Source organism: Pezoporus flaviventris, unplaced genomic scaffold (genome assembly GCF_033815535.1).
Source record: "Pezoporus flaviventris isolate CSIRO_AGI_PZ_B2104156 unplaced genomic scaffold, CSIRO_AGI_Pfla_v1 ptg000009l, whole genome shotgun sequence".
Classification (NCBI taxonomy): Eukaryota; Metazoa; Chordata; class Aves; order Psittaciformes; family Psittacidae; genus Pezoporus; species Pezoporus flaviventris.
In genome coordinates this window covers 323,431-346,034 of record NW_026892557.1, presented here as the reverse complement: position 1 = coordinate 346,034, position 22,604 = coordinate 323,431, and the positions used below count along the sequence as shown (strand labels likewise).

General features: G+C 50.1%; 1 protein-coding gene across 5 annotated transcripts in view; it reads right to left on the bottom strand.

Annotated features, from left to right (window-relative positions):
* Window positions 1-10,721, bottom strand: part of ZBTB40 (zinc finger and BTB domain containing 40) — a 33,316-nt gene extending 22,595 nt beyond the window's left edge. For 3 of the 5 annotated variants that reach the window (XR_009742821.1, XM_061450045.1, XM_061450049.1), the window contains exons 1-3: window positions 10,605-10,721; window positions 4,091-4,878; window positions 3,360-3,493 (exon numbers count right to left, since the gene is read on the bottom strand). Coding sequence is in view for 4 of the 5 variants with exons in the window: in XM_061450045.1 (XP_061306029.1) it covers window positions 3,360-3,493; window positions 4,091-4,823 (867 nt within the window). In the remaining variant the exon portion in view is untranslated. The remainder of the gene's footprint in view (window positions 1-3,359; window positions 3,494-4,090; window positions 4,879-10,604) is intronic. The other 2 variants (XM_061450047.1, XM_061450046.1) reach the window with 2 other exon arrangements.
* Between the last annotated feature and the right edge of the window lie 11,883 nt (window positions 10,722-22,604).

Here is a 22,604-nt window from a genome sequence, read left to right as displayed (position 1 = left end):
GGAAACCAAAAGAGACCATTTCCCTATTCATAAACCTCAGCCCAAACTCCCCCACAAGTACACCAGAACAGGGGGGGAAAGTTCTCCAGCTCTGTGTCCACACACACACACACCCCCCCCAGAAGCCATCACACTCCTAATCAGGATGCAGAAGACAACAGGAAACTGTTTTATGCTGCATCCAGAAATGCAAACAAAGGATGACAATAGTTGGACAGGCCCATAGGCAATGGAAATGATCCACAAGAACAGTGACATTTATTCTATGCGGGAGTATCAGCACTCCTCCGCTTCATCTGAACCCGGTAGCAGAGGGAACAAATGAGCTGTGCAATAATTTGAATTGAGTTTCTCTAAGAGAGCACAGGAAGATAAGACTCGACACCAGCAAAGCTCTTCGACGCTTCCCCAAATTACTGCAATTTCAGCCTTGTTCTCATTTCCAAGCAGGTTTCATCCAAGCCAGAACCAAATTAGATAGGAATAGTTTGTGAGATACACAGAGAGACTCTAAAACAAAAACAACCCCCAAAAATCACATCTCCTTAAACAGAAAAGCAACTCACCCACGTTTTTCAGCCCAGAGAGCAGAATGCAACATCAAACTGGGAGAGAAGCAGTAATTCTCACAAAAGCAAGGTCTGCACAAACCTCCTTGGGGAAAAAAAACAGGCCCTAAGAAACCCCCTGGAGGTAGCAGGAAAGAAGGCAGCAACGCTGGAGGGGAGCAGGCAGCAGTGCTACAGGGAACAAGGCACCCAGACAGGGATGAGCTCACAAGCAAAGGACCAGAAATACAGGGGCTACGTCCAAGGCAAAATCCCACTGAAACCAGGAGCCTGAACACCAGGACAGCCCTGTAAAATCCCCACATTCCCAGGCTTTGCTGTCCATTGCTGCTTGCCTACACAGACCAGCCATCCACAAAAGGCTCCTAAGCTGAGGAAGGATGTGGAGGAGGGGAGTGGGAGATCTTCCCTAGAGCAGGGCAAAGGCACCCAGCAGCTTACTGCAAAGAAATGGCATCTCACCGGCTTCCAGACCTGCTGCTACTCGCCCTGAAGCACCAAAGAGATTGCAAGCAAATGAGCAGCAAAATAACACAGAAAAGTTGGGGGACAGAGAGTGGGGAAGAAAGGAGAGAGGAAAAAAACCCACAAATCCATTGATGTCTACCACTGGCACAAATCTCAGCCTTAATTACACATCCCAAGCTGGCCTCTTTGGAGCTGAACTTGCACTTTAAGCACGACTTTAGAAACACACAAGTGTGTTTCCCCCGAGGAAAACACCAGGCTATTGTGGAAAAAAGCTGCTCTGTCTGCTGAAAACAGAGCCCAGACTGAGTGCTGGTACCCACAGGTCCTGCTTATCCTAGAGGAGAGCTCAGAGAGGGACAGATCTAGCTGAGCCCCTGCTTACAAAAGGTTGCAGTTTGTTCCCCCACCCCGCTGCCCTGGGGCTGACACTTTTCATGCTTGTCACAGCTGAGAAGTGATTTTTCAGGCAGGCTTAAAGAAAATCCATTTCTCATTTATTCAGTGTTTATTTATAGCTGCAGAAAAATTGTCCAGCTGCTGTTCTGCGGTCAGACACCAAACTGCCTCTGAGCTCCACAACCCCTCACTTGGCTTCTGCTGCAACAGCTCATCTGGGAGCACAAAGGGCCGGGTACGGGCATGTGAACCTTACCTGCTGGTTCTTGGAGGTGCTGAAGAAGCAAGAAACAACACTTACTGGAAAGCAATAGGAAATGGGGCTGTTACACGGAGCAGAAGTCAGGCAGCATGGCAGTGAGGTTCTGCACTGCAACCCTGGAGCAGCATGAGCAGGCAGGGGAAGGCATGTGGCACAGGCATTGCCTGCCTGCATAGATGCATGGAGCTGCCAAATCCCTTCTGGCAGTGCCCATCCACATTGTACAGCACACTCCTGCCCTGCTCCAATTGCCAAGGTGCAGAATAAGTAAAACCTTAAACCTGACATATTTGTCTGATCAGGGTGATGAACAAACATAGGAAACCCTAATCCTCCCCAGGGCGTTCAGGCACACTGAGAGCTGAGCTCGCTCAAAGGTGCTTCTCAGTGCTTGGGCTTGCTGTTACAAACACAAATTGGGATCCACATCTTGCTCCTAAAGATGTTCAGTTCAGGACCATCAGGAGGGTCAGCCGCTAAGGGAACACAGGCTTCCCTCCTGCAACACTGAAAGGCTTATCAGAAAAGAAACCTGCACTCCCCAAACCAAGGGAATTCTCCTCCCTGCTGTCATAAGGTTTTTTTTTCCTAATAAACATGTTGCCTTGGGTTTTTAAAAGCAGGATGCCACCACAGCCCAGATGTCCTGTGGTTATACTGGTGTTGAAGGGACTAAGTGACTTAGTGACTTGAATCCAGACACCTTCCCAGCTAGCAAGGGCATGGAAACCTAGAGAGCATCACAGCCCCCCAACCTATGGAACAGCACTTCTTGCCTTCAAAATGTCAGCTAACCACAGAGCCACTGAAGAGCCAGTCATAACACAGTCACACTCCCATTCTTTCACATAAGAAAAGGCACACGGGGCAGTTCATGCAGCCTGGTGTGGAAAAAACTACCAGGGTGAAGAGAGCAAGCATGGTCCCAACCTCGCTCTGTAGTGGCTGCAGTTTTCTGCACAGAGCCTGCAATGACACAGCAGAGTGCAGCCTGCACCAGTGCTCACCAGACACATGCCAGCTCCGAGTCCTCCTGCACCACTGCCACCCCAGCATGGACTCATCTGCTGCTTCTGTGGTGGCTTCAAGCCAGTACAGCGGCTGGTATCATCACTCGGAGCCCAGAGCATCCTCCAGCATGAAGCAAGTACCAGACTCAGATAACCCCCCAGCAGTAACCTGAGCACCATTCATCAGTGATGACAGCTCTAAAGCACCACGGGGCAGCACCCACAGCCCCCCGCAACGCTCCCCATGAGCAGCCTGCCACATGCAGAACAGAGCAGATGCTCCACGGCCAACCCTCACCCAGGGCTCAGGAAGCTTATTTTGGGATCTCATATGTTGACGAGTTGATACAGTTCCCAAAGCAAATGGCTTAAAACAGGAGGAGAGAAATCAGTGGTGAAGCACTCCCACAACACAATGAAGATGTCTTCAGGGCAGGACACACACTTCTTTACCTACGTCCACAAGCAGCTTAATCTTACAGATGCTTCTGCCCAGGGTGTTGCTCAGGTGAGCACGTACTGCCCTTCAAACAACCAGGCACCAGAGCCCCAGTTTGTCATGAAACGATTTCCTAAACAGGGCACAAACTACTCTAGCCCTCAGCAGGGGATAGAAAAACTTGCATCATTTACCCAAGTCAACACACCTACCTCCTTCTGAGAGGCATCAATTTCTCTGCACTCTTCTAGCCTGTTCAGCACAGCCTGGGCATCAGAAAGGGCCTCAGAGAAAATGCTTTCATATCGAAGAAAGAAATCCAGTTTACAGCTTTCGCTGTCTGCTGCTGTGTGAGGGAAACAAGATGAGTTATTTGCTAATTGAAGGGATTCACAGAAAGCATGATGTGATTGAAAGGCACTGGTTTGTAACCAGCACATTGGTTATAATAGGGAAACTGTGACTCACAAATCCCTTCTGAAGATATCACACAGCCTGGAGGGAAAACCAACAGTTTATTTAACACCAGTTATAAATGGAACATTTATTTTAAACCCAGTACAGCCTCTGTTTTCCTCCCATGCTGAACAGGAGTTTAAAGGATAAAGTAGCATTAGCAGACAACTCTGTTCACTTACTGTTATACAGACTGCCTTATCAACCTGCACTAATGCAGATCCCTACTCTACATCAGATGCAATCACATGCACGAGTAAGAAAAGTTTTGCTCCCTACAGCTCTGGTAAATTGGTGAGTGTGAGGCAACTGCAAAGACCAAAGGAAAGTATTGCACAGTGCCAAAGGAATAAATCCCTGCAGGAAAGGGATTTGCTCCCAACCTAGGGCAAACTAAAACACAGAAGAAAAGATGCCCCATAACAGGAAAACATCAACATGGCTGCATACAAGAGGCAATGCTATGTCCAGACCTGTAAAGTCTCACCTAAATCCCTCCTCACTCCTCCTTTCTCCTCTGGAGGCTCAGGAAGCTCCTCTTCTGCACAGCCAACCTGCTTAGCACAGGCAGGCTGATCAGGATGAGAGCCTGGACCCTCATGGAGGGATCTGGTGTCACTTGATATCCCATCCTGGTGAACCCATGTGTGATTCACAGCAAGTTCCTGGCCAGGAGGAGAAACATCTGCTTCCACTTCTGCTTCTTCAGGGCCAAGAAAAGGGGAAAGTCTCTGTGGTATGAGGTTATCTGTTTTTCCTTCATCAGTTTTTTCAGACTGGGGCAGGTTATTAGCTTCAGCATGGTTTTCAGATGAGTCTGCTGCCTGGCTGGAGACTTCATTTACTACCTGGTCCTGAGTGGAACAGCTGATGAGGTCCCTGAGGAGGTTTTTGCAACTGACAGCCATATCACCCATCTGCAGACTATCTGCCACAGAGATAGTTTTGGTGAAATTGTGTTTCCCCAGTGGGAGTTTACCACTGTACATCATCTCCAGCAAGAGCGCAAACTCCTCAGGGGTCACCACAGAAGCATCGATGGAGATGGTGTCTGTACTGTCCAACAGGGATTTAAAAAGCAGGCTGGCAGCAGCCAAAACCACTTTGTGTGCCCTAAAGTGAACATTCCCGATGAAGATGGTGCAATCACAGAACTGCTGCTCTTTGCAGAGGGTATAGAGCTGCTGCAGCAGCTGCCTGCTGTAACCAGGAAGCTCCATGGTACCAGGACAGGGTCTACTGGCCTCCTCCTGCCGTGGTCTCCACAAAAGCCTGCTAGTGAAAAAAACAAGGATGCTGTTAGCACATTGCTCAGAGAGGAGCCAGACAGAAAGAGAGGAAGCAAAAATTACCTTTCAGTTTACACTTCCCAAAAGCTCACTACACTGCAGTTCAGTGGTTGCAGCAAGAGGCCCCATGGACTGAACTTGCAGTCCCCAGATTTAGCAACTTACCCTGCTAGAGTGAGTCTAGATACTGTTCAAATAGAAACACTTCAGAAAGAGCTTGGGAATGAATACTGAGCCCCAGGTGGCATAAAAAGGGAGAAGAGACTCCCTGATGTGCCTCCTAGCATAGAGCTCAAGGAGGTGCAAGTACTCTTCAAATGAGGCACTGCAGTGCCGGGCTTTGCCTGTATCCAGAAGCTGGACCTGGTTTCTGAAAGGGCAGGTGGGGAAGCAGTGCAGGAAGACCTGTTCAGATCATCTACCAAACACAGGAGAATCAGAGGTGTTAGCTTTGACCTGTAAAGCACCAAGTGGTTTGGGATCAGTTAATTTTCCCCCTGCATCACTGCGGAGCTCAGCAGGGGCACACAGGTGTTAGAGATGGAGATCTGCTTTCAGCCCAGAGCCTTCAGCACCTCGCTTCTCAGCACACCCCAGTCCTAACTCTTTGATTTAGAAGTCTTTTACCCCAAACTGTAACTTCTTGCAGAAGTCCACAGCCCTAATCCCATCTACCAGAGCCTCCCTTTTACTTCCCCCATATCACTGCAGGAGAGAGAACAGATAGAACATCTGCCAACAGAATTTTATCAGTGGGATATCTGGAGTTTTTATCTCCGACAGGATAACACTGTTACTGCCTTGTCGACACTCTAGGCTGCCTAACACTGGTGCTGGCAATGATGCTGAAACAAAGCAGCATGAGTGCTGGAGGAAGAGCACCCAGATGGACAGGATTTACATGACCTTCAACTGCTTAACATCTCTGCACTCAGCTTCCTACTGTCTTGTAGAGAACAGGAGTAATGTGGCCTATCATCAGGGCACAAAGTGTGACGATGCTCATACACCATCCTAAGCTCTGCCTCACACAAAAGCAGGCTCGGAGCTACTCCTAGCTTGCAATGAACTGCAAGTTGCAAGCAGACACTGGGTGGAGGTTGAGCTGGTGTCTCACAAGGTGCCAAGCCCTCTGGAGCACAGAGGCTGTGGGAAGCAGGACCTCCTGCCCAAAGCCACAGACATCTGAGCTGGTGGATAACACTCATGCATGAGAGCACTTCTGCTCAGCCAAGAACTCCCCCATGCTTTAAAGATGAAGTACTATAACTTGCTTTTCAACCATCAGGATAAGATCACAGATGGTTCTGGCATCACCTCAAAGCACAGGTGTCATGCTCCCCATCTGAATACCTTTAAAGTGAGAGCACTGGGTAGCTGGGGCCTTTCTGGAAGGCAGGGAACCTAAAGTAGTCCCTGATACCCCACCTCCTGCTTCCCAGGAACCATAGTTTCTCTGGGCACATTGCTACCAAAGACTGTCTGGTCTGCAGCTCATCCCTGCTGCTTTGCAAGTACCAGATCCAGGCCCTCACCCGTGCACAGGGCCGGTCACCTGCACTTCCAGCCCATTAACCACACAGGCCCTGCGATCCTCCCACACCGTTGTAAATCATGACAAACCAAGCTGCCATCAGTGGAGTTGCTGCTGGTCGTGGGAGAAGAAACAGATCTGTTTCTTTTGCCAGGCTCAATGTAATAGCAGATTTAGTCCACCCACTCCTTCTCTGGAACTGAAGAAATTCCAGTATCTAAGAAGAAACTGAATCTGCTGATTAAATAATAAGTTGTGGCTCTTCCTCCAAAAGGACAAGCAGGAAACATCAGTGTCCTGGACAAGATGTCTGCTCACTTTGCCATGAATAGCCTTCGACATAAAACCCATCGCTTCTACCATAGCAAGCTGGAAGAAGCTGCAGCACCATCTGCTCTCTCTATTCCTGGCAAGAACATAGAAGACATATTTGTCCATGACAGCTCAAAACGTGAAAGCTCTAAGCAGCCTAGCAGCACCTCCCCTTCTTCATTATAGGAACTCAGAGCACTAGAAAATGCAATCAGATCAGACATACTTGTTTAAATACGTATCACTTCTTTAATTATAGGGACCCAAAGATCCAGTACTGCCAGAGAGAACAAGTGTTTTTAATGAGGGCCAAGACCATCCTCAAGGCAATTGCCCCATACTTAGAACATGCTTCAGGCTTTTCTGCAAGGAGGAACCACCAACAGCAACCTGACTTCTCCCTCACTGCCTCCTACATCTCCAGACACAGTAAGCTGGGTTTGGCTAAAGCTGCTCTTCCAGCAAGGTCATGGTAAGAACTCTTAGGTTTTTAGGTGGAGGACCTTTCACTGCCATATTTATTCTGTTAAATTACATGCCTTGTTTCTCACCCAAATTTGTCTGGCTTCATCTCCCAGACACCTTCTAGACAGCTCCCAGGAGATCTGGCTGGGAGCCTGGGCTGAACTAGGAATCTCTCCGAGAGTAGGTAACACTTTAGCAGTGATGAGTGCTTTGCAGAACAAGAGCTATCTGCCTCTGCCAGCACCACTGGTCACTTTCCAGCTTGAAGATGCTTCTCAGCATCCTCTTTAGAGCCAGGCTCACTGGGAACTTCTTATGGATTTCAAACTTCAGGTAAAACATTGTTTAAGCTGCTTCTGGGGCTGCTGACACCAGAGCCACACCAGCACTGCCCTCTTCAGCAGTGCTGCCTCACTGGAGTCAGAAAAAGGGACAAAGGAGACAAGATACTCGCTCATCTCACCTGTATGACAAATGGGCCTTGCAAAATGAACCTTCTGAGGAACACTGGGGGACATCTTCAGCCTTGTCCTGCCAACTTCCCAGGGAGAACACCAAGGTGGCTGAGGAATTTTCATTGCACCCATTTCCAGTGAGACTGTGAATCAATTCGAGCCAAATTTTCAGAAGTGCCTAAAATTCCTAAGGCTGTACTTGCCCCACGTGTTGATAAAGGCTCTCCTGTCATCCTTAAGCAGAAGTTATCATCTGTGACTGCTCTCAGGACATCCATTTCAGCAAAGAAAATCCTTCTTCTGATCCTCCCAGGTACAAGGGGTCCAGAACGGGTCTGCAGCAAACATTATCCTCTGCTGTCCCATTTCAGCTACCTTTTCCTAGGCGTTTCCACCCTCACATACCTCCAGAGTTTGAGGGGATCATGTCTTTTTCTTTAAGCTACATTAAAATGGGAAAAGGATATGCTGAGAGCACCAATTCTTCTCCATAGAGGAGGGAACAGGAACACCCAATTCCACCTACAGAACTGAAATGGACTTTCCAAATTAAATTACTTCTCTTCATTATTCATACAATTACTCCAACCTAGATTCAACAGATTCCAAAGCCATCCACGTCACAAGGTTCATCAAAAGATAGTCTAAATTTAGGACTGAGTACTTTATCAATAAGACACAGCAGAGATGGGTGCTCCACAGATGCACAATGAGACCACCCCTCCCCTGCAGTTGTGAGGCTGCCACAGCACCCTCACACTATCAGAAAGCCCATCATAAAGCACAGAAAGAATTTTAATACCACCACCTTGGCAAAAGGATTCTATGTGCCCCTCACTGGCAAAATTAAGGGCTTTTACAATACAAGGTGCTGGTCTACACACCTGCTGGAGTTAGTGTAATGATGAGCCCAACACTCCTTGCTTCATTGATTAGTACCATCTCAGTGGCCAGCTTGAAGATGGGCTCCGTGCCTGACATTCTTCCTTGGGATGCACACGGAGCAGGTTTATTTTAACTTAAAATAATTAAAAACACCCCAAACCAACCACTATTGCTGCCCTGGCAGGGAATTAAGACCAGCACAGAGCTTTTTAAGGCACAAACCCGCAGCCTTGTGCTCCCTCTTGCTGCCAGCACAGTGCAGTGCAATGCCATGCACTGATGGATACAACCACCTGTGCACCCAGCGCAAAGCAGAAGCAATACCTACGTGAGCAATAAATAGCTAAACAAAGCAAGCAGGAAAAAAAAAAAAAAAAGTAGTTAAATAAATAAAGAGACAGAAAGAGAAAAGCAAAATGGAAAAATTTAACTTCTCTGCCTTAAGTAAATGTCACTTCTCTTAGAGCTGATCTGAGTGTCTCACAGGAGCAGCCCTCCTGTGCACTGCACTCACAGCTTTCTAAAATCATAGAATCCAGCCTGGTTTCGGTTGGAAGGGACCTTAAAGCTCATCCAGTTCCAACCCCTTCCACTGGAGCAGCTTGCTCCAAGCCCCTGTGTCCAACCTGCCCTTGAACACTGCCAGGGATGGGGCAGCCACAGCTTCTCTGGGCACCCTGGGCCAGCGCCTCAGCACCCTCACAGGGAAGAGCTTCTGCCTAAGAGCTCAGCTCAGTCTCCCCTCTGGCAGGTTAAAGCCATTCCCCTTGGCCTGTCCCTACATCCCTTGTCCCAAGCCCCTCTCCAGGTTTCCTGCAGCCCCTTCAGGCACTGGAGCTGCTCTAAGGTCTCCCCTTCCGGAGCCTTCTCTTCTCCTTGGCCCTGCAGCCCCTGGGGTACCACAGCAGCCTCCAAAAAAAACAGGCACCTTTCTGGTTTTCTCACTGAGGAGTTAAGGACAGTGACAGCCTTAAATCAGCATCAGAACACTCCATGTGTGTGTTTACCAGTTTCCTGTTTTCTCCTTACTAAAATGATGACCTTACAAAGAGTGGAAAGCCACAAAATCACATACTGCAATTCAATTCTCTTACCCCTCTCACCAAAAGTAATTCAGTCTTTGAAGCATTGAAAGATGCTGAGGGGTTATTACCTGCATCTGAGGTGTTCCAAAGGGCCAGAGTAGGCAGCTCTCCCAGAGGATAATGTAAAATCCAGTCCGAGGAGCTAGGGCACGCCAATTTGGTTTTCAATCTATTTTATTTCAGTTCAGAGCATCAGTGCAGACTGGTAACAGAGGAAAACAAGCAACGTTTTGACTCAAGTTCATCACACTGCAGTCTCTAAAGGCAGCAGAACAGCACACAACGCTTAGGTGAGCTCTCTGAATAGAAACATAATAGCTTGGGAAATGAAAAGTTCCACACCTACATTTCAGAGAACTTTCTGGAGCGGTTGACAGCTTCTGACCAGGCAGGGGATGGAGCTCAGACAGACCGAGATTCTATGAAAGACGCCCTGAAGTGCATCTAACGAGAAACACCTTCGGGGACAGGGGAATCCAGCTACAAGCTCAGAGCCAGGGCTCTGGTGGAAGCATCTTTCAGTGCAGTTTACAGAAGGAATACTGCCGTATTTTCCACGGCAATAATACAACCAACCAGCTCCCTCCGGCAGAAGAGACACGTCCATTGCTCGAACGAGCAGGACAGCGGCCCTTCAGTTCCCTGGCCACCCATGGAGCACCCACCAAGCACACCTCTATTTAACAAGCCTCTACCACAGGGACCCAGGCCCGGGCCCTCCTGCAAAGGCTCCGCAGGAGTCACTCCTTCCATAAGGGCGAAGCCAGACCCTCCCGTGCCGCTGCGCGGGGACGAGGCAAAACCTCCCCATCCCCGGCGCCGCAGAACCCGGCCCCCAGCGCGGGTTTGATGAGGAAGCGGCCGGAGGTCGGAAGCGGGGACGGAAGGGGAGCCCGCGGCGACAGGAGGAGGAGGCGGACGGGCCCGGCTCTCCCCGCAGCGCAGGCCCAGGCCCGGGCGGCGTCGCCATGGTTACCTTTATTGGTGGCGGCGCGGCGGACACGGAGCGCGCAGGCCGGAGCCGCGGGAACAATAAAGCTTCAACAACAACAACCGCCCCTCCCCTGCGCCCGCCGCCATCTTGAAGCGGCAGCGGACCACGTGACCCGGTGGGGCGGGTGTTATGTGTGGCGCATGCGCAGGGCTCTCTCTTTGCCTTCCCGCCGAGTCGTCAGGGAGCGGGCTGTCATGGCCGCCGGTCGTGGCCGCCCTTCGTCGTGTTCCGCTGTCTCAGGAGCCCTCGGAGCCGCCTCGGGCAGTTCAGCGTTCATTGCAGTGACCCCCACACCTCCTATCGGTGTACCCTGCCCTCCATCCCTCAGCCAGCCTGCGCCTCATGGGCTCTGCAGGCCGAAAAGGTGACTCGGGGATCACTGGCAACCCCAGCGGGGACTCCCGGTGAATGGCTGGGACCAGGAAGCGCAAAGGAGCCCTCAGGTGCTGAAAAGCCCCCACGGTGGTTTGCAAGGGCGTGTGTGCGTGTGGGAGGACGTGGGGTGGAATGGGCAGAGGTGGTGAGGCTTCCATGTGGGTCATGCTGAACATGAGCAGCCTGTGCCTGGGCAGCCAAGAAGCCCCCAGCATCCTGGCCTGGATCAGCACCAGTGGCAGGGATTGTGCCCCTGCACTGGGCACTGGTGAGGCTGCACCTCGAATCCTGTGTTCAGCTCTGGGCCCCTCACTACAAGAGAGACACTGGGGTGCTGGAGCGGGGCCAGAGAAGGGCAGTGGAGCTGGTGCAGGGCCTGGAGCACAAGTGTGATGGGGAAGGGCTGAGGGACCTGGGGGGTTCAGATGGAGAAGAGAAGGCTCAGGGGGGACCTGATGGCTCCCTACAACTGCCTGAGAGGAGTATGGAGCCAGGAGGGGCTGGGCTCTGCTCCCAAGGAACAAGGGATGGGACAAGAGGAACCGGCCTCAAGCTGCACCAGGGCAGGTTTAGATGGAGCTGAGGAACAATTTCTTCCCCAGAAGGTGCTCAGACATTGGAACAGGCTGCCCAGGGCAGGGCTGCAGTCACCGTCCCTGCAAGTGTTCACACATCGTGGAGACGAGGCCACAGTGCCATGGGTTAGTGCTGGCCTTGGCAGTGCTGGGAATGGTTGGACTTGACTGTAAAGGTCTTTTCCAACCTGGTCCATTCTGGCATGGCTGGGGTGCTCCATGTTTCTTCCCAAGACCTCGGTGTATTTCTCTTCTGTCTCTGCCAGTAACCTGGCCCAGCCCCAGCTCAGAGCGGGACTCTGGGTGTATTTCACCTCAGCAACTTTGAGAGCTTCCAGATGGCCCCAGCATGGAGCTGCCCCCAGCCATCAGTGTGCAGGGAGCAGCGAGGTGCCAAGTGTCCCTCCTGGCCTCGCCAAACCTCTGCAGGGTAGGAATTGTGCCCCCCCAGCAAAGATGTGGTCCCTCTTCTGTGTGTTAACTTGAGCCATGTCCTCTGCCCTCTACACTGTCACGGAAATAACTTGGCTGTATTTTGCATGAAAAAAAAAAGAATAAAATAAATTGCTAGAATGTGCATTGAGCAGCAGGCTCGGGCATTGCCATTTGTATTCCCAGACCTGGAAGGGGACAATCTGCTGCCATCTCTTGATGGATTGAGGGAGAGACCTAATGAGCCAGCTCATTTGCATAAACAAGTGCTAATTTCGGGATAAGTGCATGGTGGTGGGAAGAGCAATACCCTCGACTAGCTTTGAAACCAGACTCTGTGTGACCTGGCAGAGAGTGGCAGGGTCGGGGCAGTGGGTCCTGGTGATGGTCAGGCCCTTCCCACAGGGATGCAGATGAAATCCTGAGGCTGGCATGTGGTCGGGTAGATCAGCATGCAAACAAACGGGTATTAATTAGAAACCCACAGTGTCATGATGAGACCTGCTCTGCTCTGGGGCCACGGTGCTCTGCCAGGGAAATGCCTTTTGGCTGGGATCCTTGGCCACAATTCTGGCCATTAGAGCAGGAATGCCATCGCAGCAGCAGGTTTCAAGGTCACTTTTGGTGAATGGAAGAAAGCAGGACAGGAGATTTTCTTTTGGAGGTTTGGAGAGAGGCTCCTGGGGACCTGCTCACACCATGGTCCTTTGCTGGTCTCCAGCAGCTAGTTGTCTCCGTTAGAGATGCCAGTTCCCACTCCACCAGTTTTCTCCTAAGTGCTCCTATTTATGTGCCGAAGAGACCCCCATGAAAAAGTGTGGGATCCAGATTTGGTTATTTTTATCCCCAGACTGGTAACGATCAAAGCAAGTTGATGCTGGAGCCCTGAGAAGTGACTAGTGATTCTTACTGTGTGGCTGCTGATAGCTCCTGACCTGAAGGTGACAACCAGGCTGCACCAGATGAAAACCGTGCTCCCCATTTGCTGCAGGGAGGGGCTGGCACTGGCCAAAACATCATTGAGAGAAAGGGCAGCAAGTGCTGTCTGCTGCACTAGAAAGACAATCCCCATCACTGCGGGATCTGCTTTTGCTGGCAGGGTTGTGTGTTACAGTAGGTGCCTTCTCTGGAGCAGCAAAACCTTTCCTACCAAGTCTAGGGTGAGAGAATGACAGAGTCACAGAATGGTTTGGGTTGGAAGGGACCTTAAAGCTCATCCAGTTCCAGCCCCTGCCACGGGCAGGGACACCTTCCACTAGAGCAGGTTGCCAGCTGTAAATCGATGTCATGATCCAGGCTAAGAGCAGCTTCCCCAAATGAGGATGAGGAAACAGGACAAAACCAGTTTCCCAACGCACCATTGTCAATTCCCATAGTAACACACTGTTGTCCCTTAGAAACATCTTAATTTTCATATCGCAAGTACTGGTGAGGGAAGTATACCAAGTGTTTTCTCCCTGAGTGTAGGATTGTAGGATAAAGCTCCACCAAGTGACTCTCCAGGGAGCCCACAGGGGAAGATGAGACCAAGGTGAGCTGGTTTTGAGCTCAGCATCCTGCGAGGGGTCACTTGTGTCACAGAAGAGCCCAGAGAAGCATGTCCAGTGTCTCCTGCTCCTGGTGTCTCACTGAGAGCAGGCAGAGGTCCCACATTGGATTCCAAACAGGCCTTCTCTCTTGTTCCCTGAAAGAGCCCCTCTTCCTGAGGCAGAGCTCGCTGAAGGAGCGAGGACTGCTCTGCCTTGTTGTGCCAACATTATCCACACAGCTTGGAAAGCTCACGGCAGGGAGTCAAATGGGGTGAAACACAACCTCCTGTCCGAGCTGGGACACTAAAACTCAGTCCTCTCCTTTCCAGAGGAGGGCCCATCTTCTAAAGGGACATGTCCAGGTCTGGCTGGATGGGATCACGCCAGTGGTCAAGTCCAAACCATGCTGTTTTCACAAGCTTTTGACATGTTCATCTTTTCCAGGAACACAGAGCACAGATCTGCATTGAATGCTCTTGGAGCATCTCTTGGTGACAGCAGGGCTGTCACATGGTGCAGATCTGCCCACGAAGGGAAAAATAAGTCAGGGGGATGCAGCCATTTCATCTGAGCACAGGCTCGGTGAGCCATGCTCTAGGCCATACAGCCACATCTTTCCTCTCCTAGTTCATAATCTATTCTGCACTGCAGCCTGGGTGGTGACAAGCTCCATCCCTGCCCTGCGGCTTCTCCGTTGAGCACTTGAGGGCACTGTTGGAGTTCAGAAAGAGGCAGATTTGGGTTCTTGTACCGTTCAGAGGCACATCGGTTTGCAAGGACTCTGGTTTCCACTGAAAGCTTTGCTGTTCACATGGGTTTGTAGCTTTGGAATGAACCCCATCTCAGGCAAAAGCTTTCACAGAAAGTAAGTGATGGAGACTTATCTTCCCTTTACTGTAAGCATTTTCCCTTTCCATCTTTTCAACCCCAAAGCTTCTCTCTTGGGGGTCTGATTTCCGGGAAGAGGGTGGGCTGCACAGTCAGTTCTTGAGAGGAAGCAGTGAGTTGGTTCACATGGAAATATGCTTCACCTGCACAGATACTCTCTATGTTTCCAAAGTGCTGTTGATGCAAGGGACTTGCAGCTTGTCCATGTGCAAACACAGATCTCATTGCTCCTAGTGTCGGCCTCCAAGGGAGCTGGCAGAGCAGGCTGTGCTGCGGGGTCAATGCTACAAGGGCTTAGGAGGACTGCACACAGCACTGGGCTGGGAGGCTGTGCCAGAATAAGTATTTACATGTGCTGGCATAAAGTAATTACTAATGGAGCGGAACACCATGCCCAGCCCCTCCAAGCTGTCCCAGAGGAGACACTGGGAGTTACCAAGCAAAGTGCACTCTCCGTGTACCAAACTGCAGATTTCCTCTCACTTCTTCTCCCAAGGGAGCAGCTATTCCATGGCAGAGGAGTCTCTGTCCCTCCTTTTGCCCCATCCTCTTGCCTTTGCCAGCACAGTCTGAGGTTGTATTCAGACACTGTAAATTGCCTTGTTATTCCAGCTAAAATGCCCTCAAAACTGATTCTGATGAGGTCTTTTTTGGGAAGGGGACATTCGCATTAAGAAGCAGGGATTGGAAATGGGTTTGGAGTATGTCACTGCTGTGTTTCTCCAGCCAAACTGAATTTTCACTTAGGAGGTGACTGACTTCCTTATGCCCTCTTGTCGTTTTTGGTTCACCAGCTTCCTTGCCTCTTGACTTCACTGCTTTCCATTGCAGTGATTCCCAGGGTCCCCCCCTCCAAGGACCCTCTCCTTGGCATTTGCCATTCCTTCTCCCTTCTGTGGGGTATGTGGGGAAAGATCTCTTGTGTCCAGGTTCCCACAGGATGCAGTTTGGGTCCACTGTGTTGCTGAGTGTTGTGTCCCAGTGTCTGAGCAGAACACGTTGAGAACATCAGGCTTTCTGAATGTATCTTCAGTGCATCGTCTCCATCAGATTCTGACTTTAGTGTCCTGTAGAGACTCCAGTTCCTGGGCTCTGTGGCTGCTATTGTAGCGATTGCGTATCTGTGACCCATTACTAAATGTGATCAGGTTTCTTCCTGTCTTTTCACATATGGATTGGAGTTTCAGGAGGGTGCTGAGATTCCTTTCAGGATGGGGCACAGGGCTTGTCTTCAGCTGAGCATCAATATCCATCCCTGGCACCACTCCAGGCATGCCTTCATCCTCAACTCAGCATGCCTAGGCATCTGTTCATGATGTCAGTTCTTCAGTCCCCTGGTCTTAGTGCCTGGCCCCTTTTAAGCAAAATCCCACCCTAAATATGGTCCAGAGCTCACCCCTCACCTGCTGGTAGGAACTGCTGGTGTCTGTCACACTGATTTTCTGAGATCTCACCAACCTTGCTGTACACGTTATTGTCCTGTCTCAGTACCTGCTTCTATTGGGATCTTTGTAACTTCCCTTAAGCTTCTCCTTCCAAATGTGCCAGTGCTGTGGCAAGCTAAAAGACTGCAGATCCGCCTGCATGTGTGGAGTGCAAGGTAAGCCCAGCTCAACTTACTTGAACTCTTTTTTCTCAGAGCTGATCTCCAAACCTCCTCAGTAGGTGCTTCTTTGTGGTGACTGGGCATCACTCAGTGTGTGCACTGCAGAGCTGGAGGGTTCATCCCCTTCCAGAGGATGCAGTCAGCAACTTGTTTTCTGTCTGAGTGCAACCCCCTTCCTCTCCATAGATGCTCTGTTCACAAAGCAGCAAGCTTCTGCCTTGGCAGGATCCCTGCTCCTAGATCTGGAAGCTGCAAACTGCACTGGGCACTGAGCACAGAGCAGTTCCTCCACTGCTGCCCAGTGCCACACGTTATTTCTGGCCACACTATTCCCTTGTGTCCATTGTACATCACTCTGAGCCAGCGTGTCCCAAACTCTGGCAGCTACCTCTCATTAATAATCTCATAACTGTTGGTCTTGTGACATTTCTTCCGTATTAGATCTGCTTCTGTCAGCATCTCCCTTACAGGTTCTGCTGTGCCACCTCTGCAGGCCCGTGCTGATGCAGAGTTCCCTACTCCAGAATCAAGTATCTATTTCTTCTCCTGTGACTTGGCTTTAGGTAAAAACCAGTATCTCTGTGCTCTCATTTTTTCTGGTGACAGCACCCATCAACACCTCTCTCAGCTGTTGGAGTGCTTCAAACACCATTCCTGGGCTGAAGGGTCTGTTCTTCCAGAAATCATATCCCCACTTAGATAGTAAAGGGTTTTCCTTTAATTTTCCTCTCTTCTAGAAGCCAGCTCTGCTCAGAGCCTGTTTTTCCTTCCGTGCATGTGCATGGGTTTGTCTGCGCTCCAGCATCCCCGGTGGTCTGAGTCCCTCCATGTTGTCCGTTTGCTCCGTTTCTAGGTGCTGATTTGTTTTCCTATTAATCTCACTCCCTCCCTTGCTGCAACTCTCCCCAGACTGACCGCTGCCAACTCGCTTCATGTATCATGTGCTGCGTAACAACACAGGGGAAGAGGACTCCGTGCCTGCAGCCCATTCTCTGTAAGAGCTATTTCCAGAGGGGGCAGGTGCTGGCAGGGCTCCAGCCATGGCTTGCCGGCAGATTTAGCTGCTCTCCCTCCACGCTGCCCCTGGGGTACATGTCCCTCAGCACGTCCCATCCCAGTTGCTGCATGGACCATGTTCCTGCTGGGGCAGAGACTCCATCGAGTCCCCTTTTTGGCTCTCGGGAGCAGAAAGAACGCTTTGCTTTCCCACCACTGCTGGAGGAGCAAGGGATGGAGGCTCCTGCAGACCCCAGGTGGTGCCAAGGTAGTGCTATGGTTTGGATCGCGAGCTCCTCTTCAAGCAGCAGGGCAGAGAAGGGCTTGATGTTCTCCATCACTCAGCCGCACAGGTAGATCTGTGCCCCATGTTCCTGCCTGGGAAGCATCCTGCTTTCAGGCCTCCATCACAGAGGAGTAGTGCTCCAAGCACTTCAGAAGGGTCTTTTCTCATGGACTGGGACCTGTCCTGTGTGGTGGGATCACTGAAGGCTGAGTAGAAGAGGCCCTGATGGCTGGCATCCATCGAGGTGGAATCTCTCTCTAGCTGATGCAGGCAGAGCAACCTGCAGCCCGTATGCCATCTCACAGATACCCCAGTCCAAATACCAGGCAGGACATTTTGGGAAGTGCTGTCACAAAGGAGGCTTTTTTTTTGTCAGGGAAAATCAGTTTATGGAGTTGCTGGTAATCATCTCTCCATCCTCATGCCACAGCTTGTTGTCCCTGCCATCTGCTGACACATTTGTTTGTGCTAAAGATCAAGCTGTGGGGATGACTTGGGGGTTAAATATAACCCCCATCTGCTTTCTACAGCAGCCCACAGTCAGCTGGATAGGAACAGTGGAGGGAATGGCAAGGCATGAGAGAAAGGAGAGGCATTATTAAAGTCATCTTTGTCACCCATGAAAACATGCTGTGTTACTGCAGTTGTGGTGAGAGGGGGGCTGGTAGGAGAGGACCAGAGCTGTGTAAGGACTGTGTTTGCTGCCTGATTGTGGCCTGGAAAATTGCAATCCAGAAAACTCAATGCCCAGTTCATATTGTCCTAAAATAGTTATTTCATTGCAGCATTCCTTATTGGCTCTGTGAAAGCTGAGGCACTGACTTCAGACTCTCCTTCATGTGGGCAGGACGGGCTCCTGAGAAGAGGAAGGCTGATCTGGACCCTGAACAGGGGAGGATGGAGACAGTCTTCTGTGTCATGGGGGTGCCCCAACACTCCCTTTGCTGTGACAGAGCAGCCCCCAGCCCTTTCTGACATGGGAAAGCAGGTTACCATTGGCCAGTGCTACTTGGCAACTCCAACCCAACTGGGTCAGCATTGGCACTGAATATCCTCAAGGATTCATTATGTTTTCACATGGGAGGAAAAGTCATTCTCTGTGTGAGCTGCCCCTGCCCAGCAGCCTCCCTGTACAGCCCAGACCTCCTCCTCCCAGTCCCAGCCCATATTCCTGCTCTGGGGAACACGGAGGTGACTGACACTGTTAATGCATCAGCCCTGCCCGCCCTGAGTCCCATATGTATCACCAGGGCCTGGAAGTCGCGGCATTTATAAGTATTAGGAAACCTGGAGAGGGGCTTTGGACAAGGGCCTGTAGGGACAGGCCAAGGGGAATGGCTTTAACCTGCCAGAGGGGAGACTGAGATGAGCTCTTAGGCAGAAGCTCTTCCCTGGGAGGGTGCTGAGGCGCTGGCACAGGGTGCCCAGAGAAGCTGTGGCTGCCCCATCCCTGGCAGTGTTCAAGGCCAGGTTGGACACAGGGGCTTGGAGCAAGCTGCTCTAGTGGAAGGGGTCCCTGCCCGTGGCAGAGGTTGGAGCTGGATGAGCTTTAAGCTCCCTTCCATCCAAACCAGTCTGGGATTTCTATGACACAGCAGAGAGTTGGGTTTTACTCACTCACTCATCAGTGAGCATTTTGGGAGACCAGAATATTTACAAATTAATGTCTTCCTTCTCTGTCCCAAATCTCTTCTGATGGCCTGATGGAATATCGCAACCACAAACTGCATGCTGGTAGACCAGAGCTCTGTCCTTCAACTCTGACTCTGGAAAACCAGCTTCCTTTGATGCAGCTTAACCTTTGCAGTGAGCCATGATAAGAGACTTAAGCACAGCTACGCTTCTGCAAAGCAAAGAGTTGGGATCTCCAGACAGCTCTGGAAGAAGGGTGAGACCTACCAACCATTCCCTTGCAAATGCTCCATGACCACATGCAGCCCAGTGTTAACTAAATGAACGTTCATGGTAAGCCACCAGGGACATCAGCCTGGGAGACTTTTGACCTCAATCTGAGGTTGTCTTCACAGTTTTGCTGTTCCCCAGCCTGAGGTTAAGCCACAACAGCCTTTTGTTTCTTCAGAGCTGAAAGAGTTCCTGAGATTCGCTTTAGCAGTAGGGCACTTATGTCTTCAACTACCAGTACTGGTTGCTGGAGCAAGAGCAAGGCCCTGTAAATCCAGAAGGACTATAGCCAACACCGCAAACAAGCAATCCGATATTTTTAGGATGTATTTCCAAGCAGCTGAATGTTCTCTCACCACAATTACAGCCCCTAGAGAAGATCCTCCAGATCTTCTTCAGAGCTAAACGGATGATAGAAACAAACCTGGAGGCTTTAACTTCCATATAGGAAGGACAATTCCATTAAAAATTCAAATGAGCAAGGGGCTGGAGAGTTGTCTTGTGAAGCGGCACAGTAAAGGTTGGGAGTCATCATTTGGGAAAGGAGAAAACTGAGGGATGTGACAAAGTTTACAGAATCCCCAAGGTGGTGAATTAGGTGAAGATGAAATCAAATCCCAATGACAATAACTAGGGGCAGTCAGTGGAACTGGTAGGGTATCACTCTACAGCAGAGAAAGGGAAAGATTTCTTCATGCATTGAGGAATTTACTCAGGAGCTTACTGCCACAAGAGGCTGTGGAGAGAGATGCTGTCAGCATGGTCAGAAAGGGATTAGACCAGCTAGTGGACAGCAGGTCCATAAGGGAATATCAGAGGGAACAAGCAGGAATGTGCCTTCTACTGTTCCAAGCCCAGAGACTATGGATGCTAAAGAATGAGGTGCTTAGGTTGCAGAATGCTTACCCAAAACAGCATATCCTAGATGCAGGCTAGACAGGCTGTAGCTCTGACCCAGCAAGGCATCTCTTATATTCCTACTCCCTCTCCTGTTCCAATTTTCTCCTACAGGATTTTCCCATCAGTTAGCACTCAGCTACTGGAGTGTCTCAGCAATGGGACTGAGGGATGTACCCACAAGGTTCACCTCCAGTCTCACCATGGGGAGGGCAAGCTCTTACTGATAGGAAGCACAGTGCATGCTGTGTCCGTGTCCAGTCATTGAGACCATCCACATGCAGCTACAAACACTTTTGGCTGCATGGGTCCAATGGGGACTTGCTGGCGTCACACAAATCCTTTACACCCATCAACAGAGGTTGTGTATCACACAGAGACCCATGCAGGCCATTCAGGTTTAGTTCTTTCTCCTCTCTTTGCAGATAACCCATCTTCCTTTTCCAACCTATTTCCCCTAAATTATTGAGGCTGCTTTACAAATGAATCCCACCTGGACAGGAGGCATGGTATGAGGTTCAGGCAGAGCTGGATCATCATAATAATGAACCATCTTCCCAGCCAGCTCATACGGATCCTAGCTCAAGTCCCCCATTACAAGAAAGTGCTAATTAAAGATACACAGGAAGCAACTAGGGATGGGTAAAACGGGTTGGGCTGGGTTAGGAAGAAGGCTCCATCTCCGTTTCTCAGCTCCAAGCATATCCCCAGTTTCACAAATAAATCATTTAGAAGATCTAGAAACTAGTGCATAAGGGTACAGCTGTTTCTTCGTATCTGTATCAGCATCCAGGACTTCTCACAGCCTTGGTAACATGCTTGGATAAACCTTGTCTGCTCCAAGCCCTGTCCAACCATGTCAGCATGTGATGAAGCTGGAATATCTGTCTCTTGCCAACATGGGTCATTTGAAGTTTTCTTAGCTGAAAATTCATATTTCTAACTTCACCAAGACCAACAGCTTGAGTTTCAGTTCACATATTCACAGGAGAGTGGCCAGCCTGCATTTCAAGTCTTTATGGGATGGGTAATTCACCACATCTCTGGGTTCTTTGTTGCAATGATCAGTTATTCCCACTGTTAAAAATAGTGACTTTATCTCAATCCCAACGACCAGCTTTGCTCTCCAGTCCCTCTTTCTTTTTCTGTCTTTGTCTGCCCTCTTAAAGAGCCCTTTGCACTCAAACTATTCCCCCACATCAGTTCTCACAGACTATGATTAAATCACCTCTTAAAAACTAGATAAACTAAACAGATCATGTTCCATTCGTCTCTCACTGAGAATGATTTCTAGCCCTGGGATAATTTTCTAGTTCTTTCCTGAGTCCTGTCCAAGTTTTCAGTAGCACTCCCAAGCATAAGTCCTAGGCCTGAATGTGCCATTTTGGTGGTGATGTCACTAAAATCACAGGCAGGTGTAACGCCACCTCTGTGATATTCCCTGCTCGTGCGTATCAAGATCATATTCAGCCTTGCAGCAGCAGTGGGAGTTTCTGTTCTCTGGGTTTCAGACTCTCTCCAGAGTCCCTGCTTCCCCTGGTCCATCGAGGCAGTTGCACATCTGACACCAAGCAGTCATTAAATGTTGACTTGACATGTCCCTGGTTTTCTATATTCTGGTGCCTATGAACTGCTCATCCCTCCAGCTTGATTTCTTCCTGTGCCACCAAGTATTTGTCTGTGTTTTTCTTTAGATAAGATTTTATCCCATCCCAGACAGCCACTCTGTGCTGTCATTAATCCCATAAACAAGCTTTTCCCATGAAGTTCTTGTGGGCATACCAGTTGCTTCCAACAGGGAAAGAAAATCTTTGCCATCTCTTTGCACAGACCATTCCAGTTGTTTTCTATAGCATGAAATGACGCATTCAGTTCCCTCAGATTCTTGCTCCAGTATTCATGTATGTGCTTCTTAGCAGAGCTCAGCATCCTCACCTAGCCCCAGGAAGGATGGGAGCCAGGGCAGCAGTGTCCCCCTGCGTCCCAACTGCATGGTGAGCACTGCCCTTCTTTCCTCACAGCAGATGTTGGGTTCACACACTCCTCTGAATGCACTCACTGCCCGTCTCAAGGGGATACTTCCCATCTAGCTGTGAAGGCTCTTAGTGAGCAGAGTATTTAAGAGGTTATGGTGCCCTGTAATAAAGCACTTAGAAATATCTTTAATGCTACTTAACTTCAGCACCAGGAAAATGCACTGAGCCCTTTGTGTTTATTTGCCTGCACCAAAACACCCTGCATCTCCCACTGCTCCCACCCTTCCTCCATGGGAAACCAGCAACCACCAAGAAAAGGCAATAACCAACTGTGGAACAGCCGTGACTCGGGTGGCAAAGGCAGGTGAGAGGCTTCTTGAGCTTTTCTGGCTGCCTTTGTGTTTGTATTTCCTCCATTCATTTGCTAAGCACCAGTTTCTGAATCAGGACCTTCAGGGCCCATGGCATCCTGCAGCCCCCACACCAGCACTCACAAACCCTGCGAGAAGGAGGACCTGGC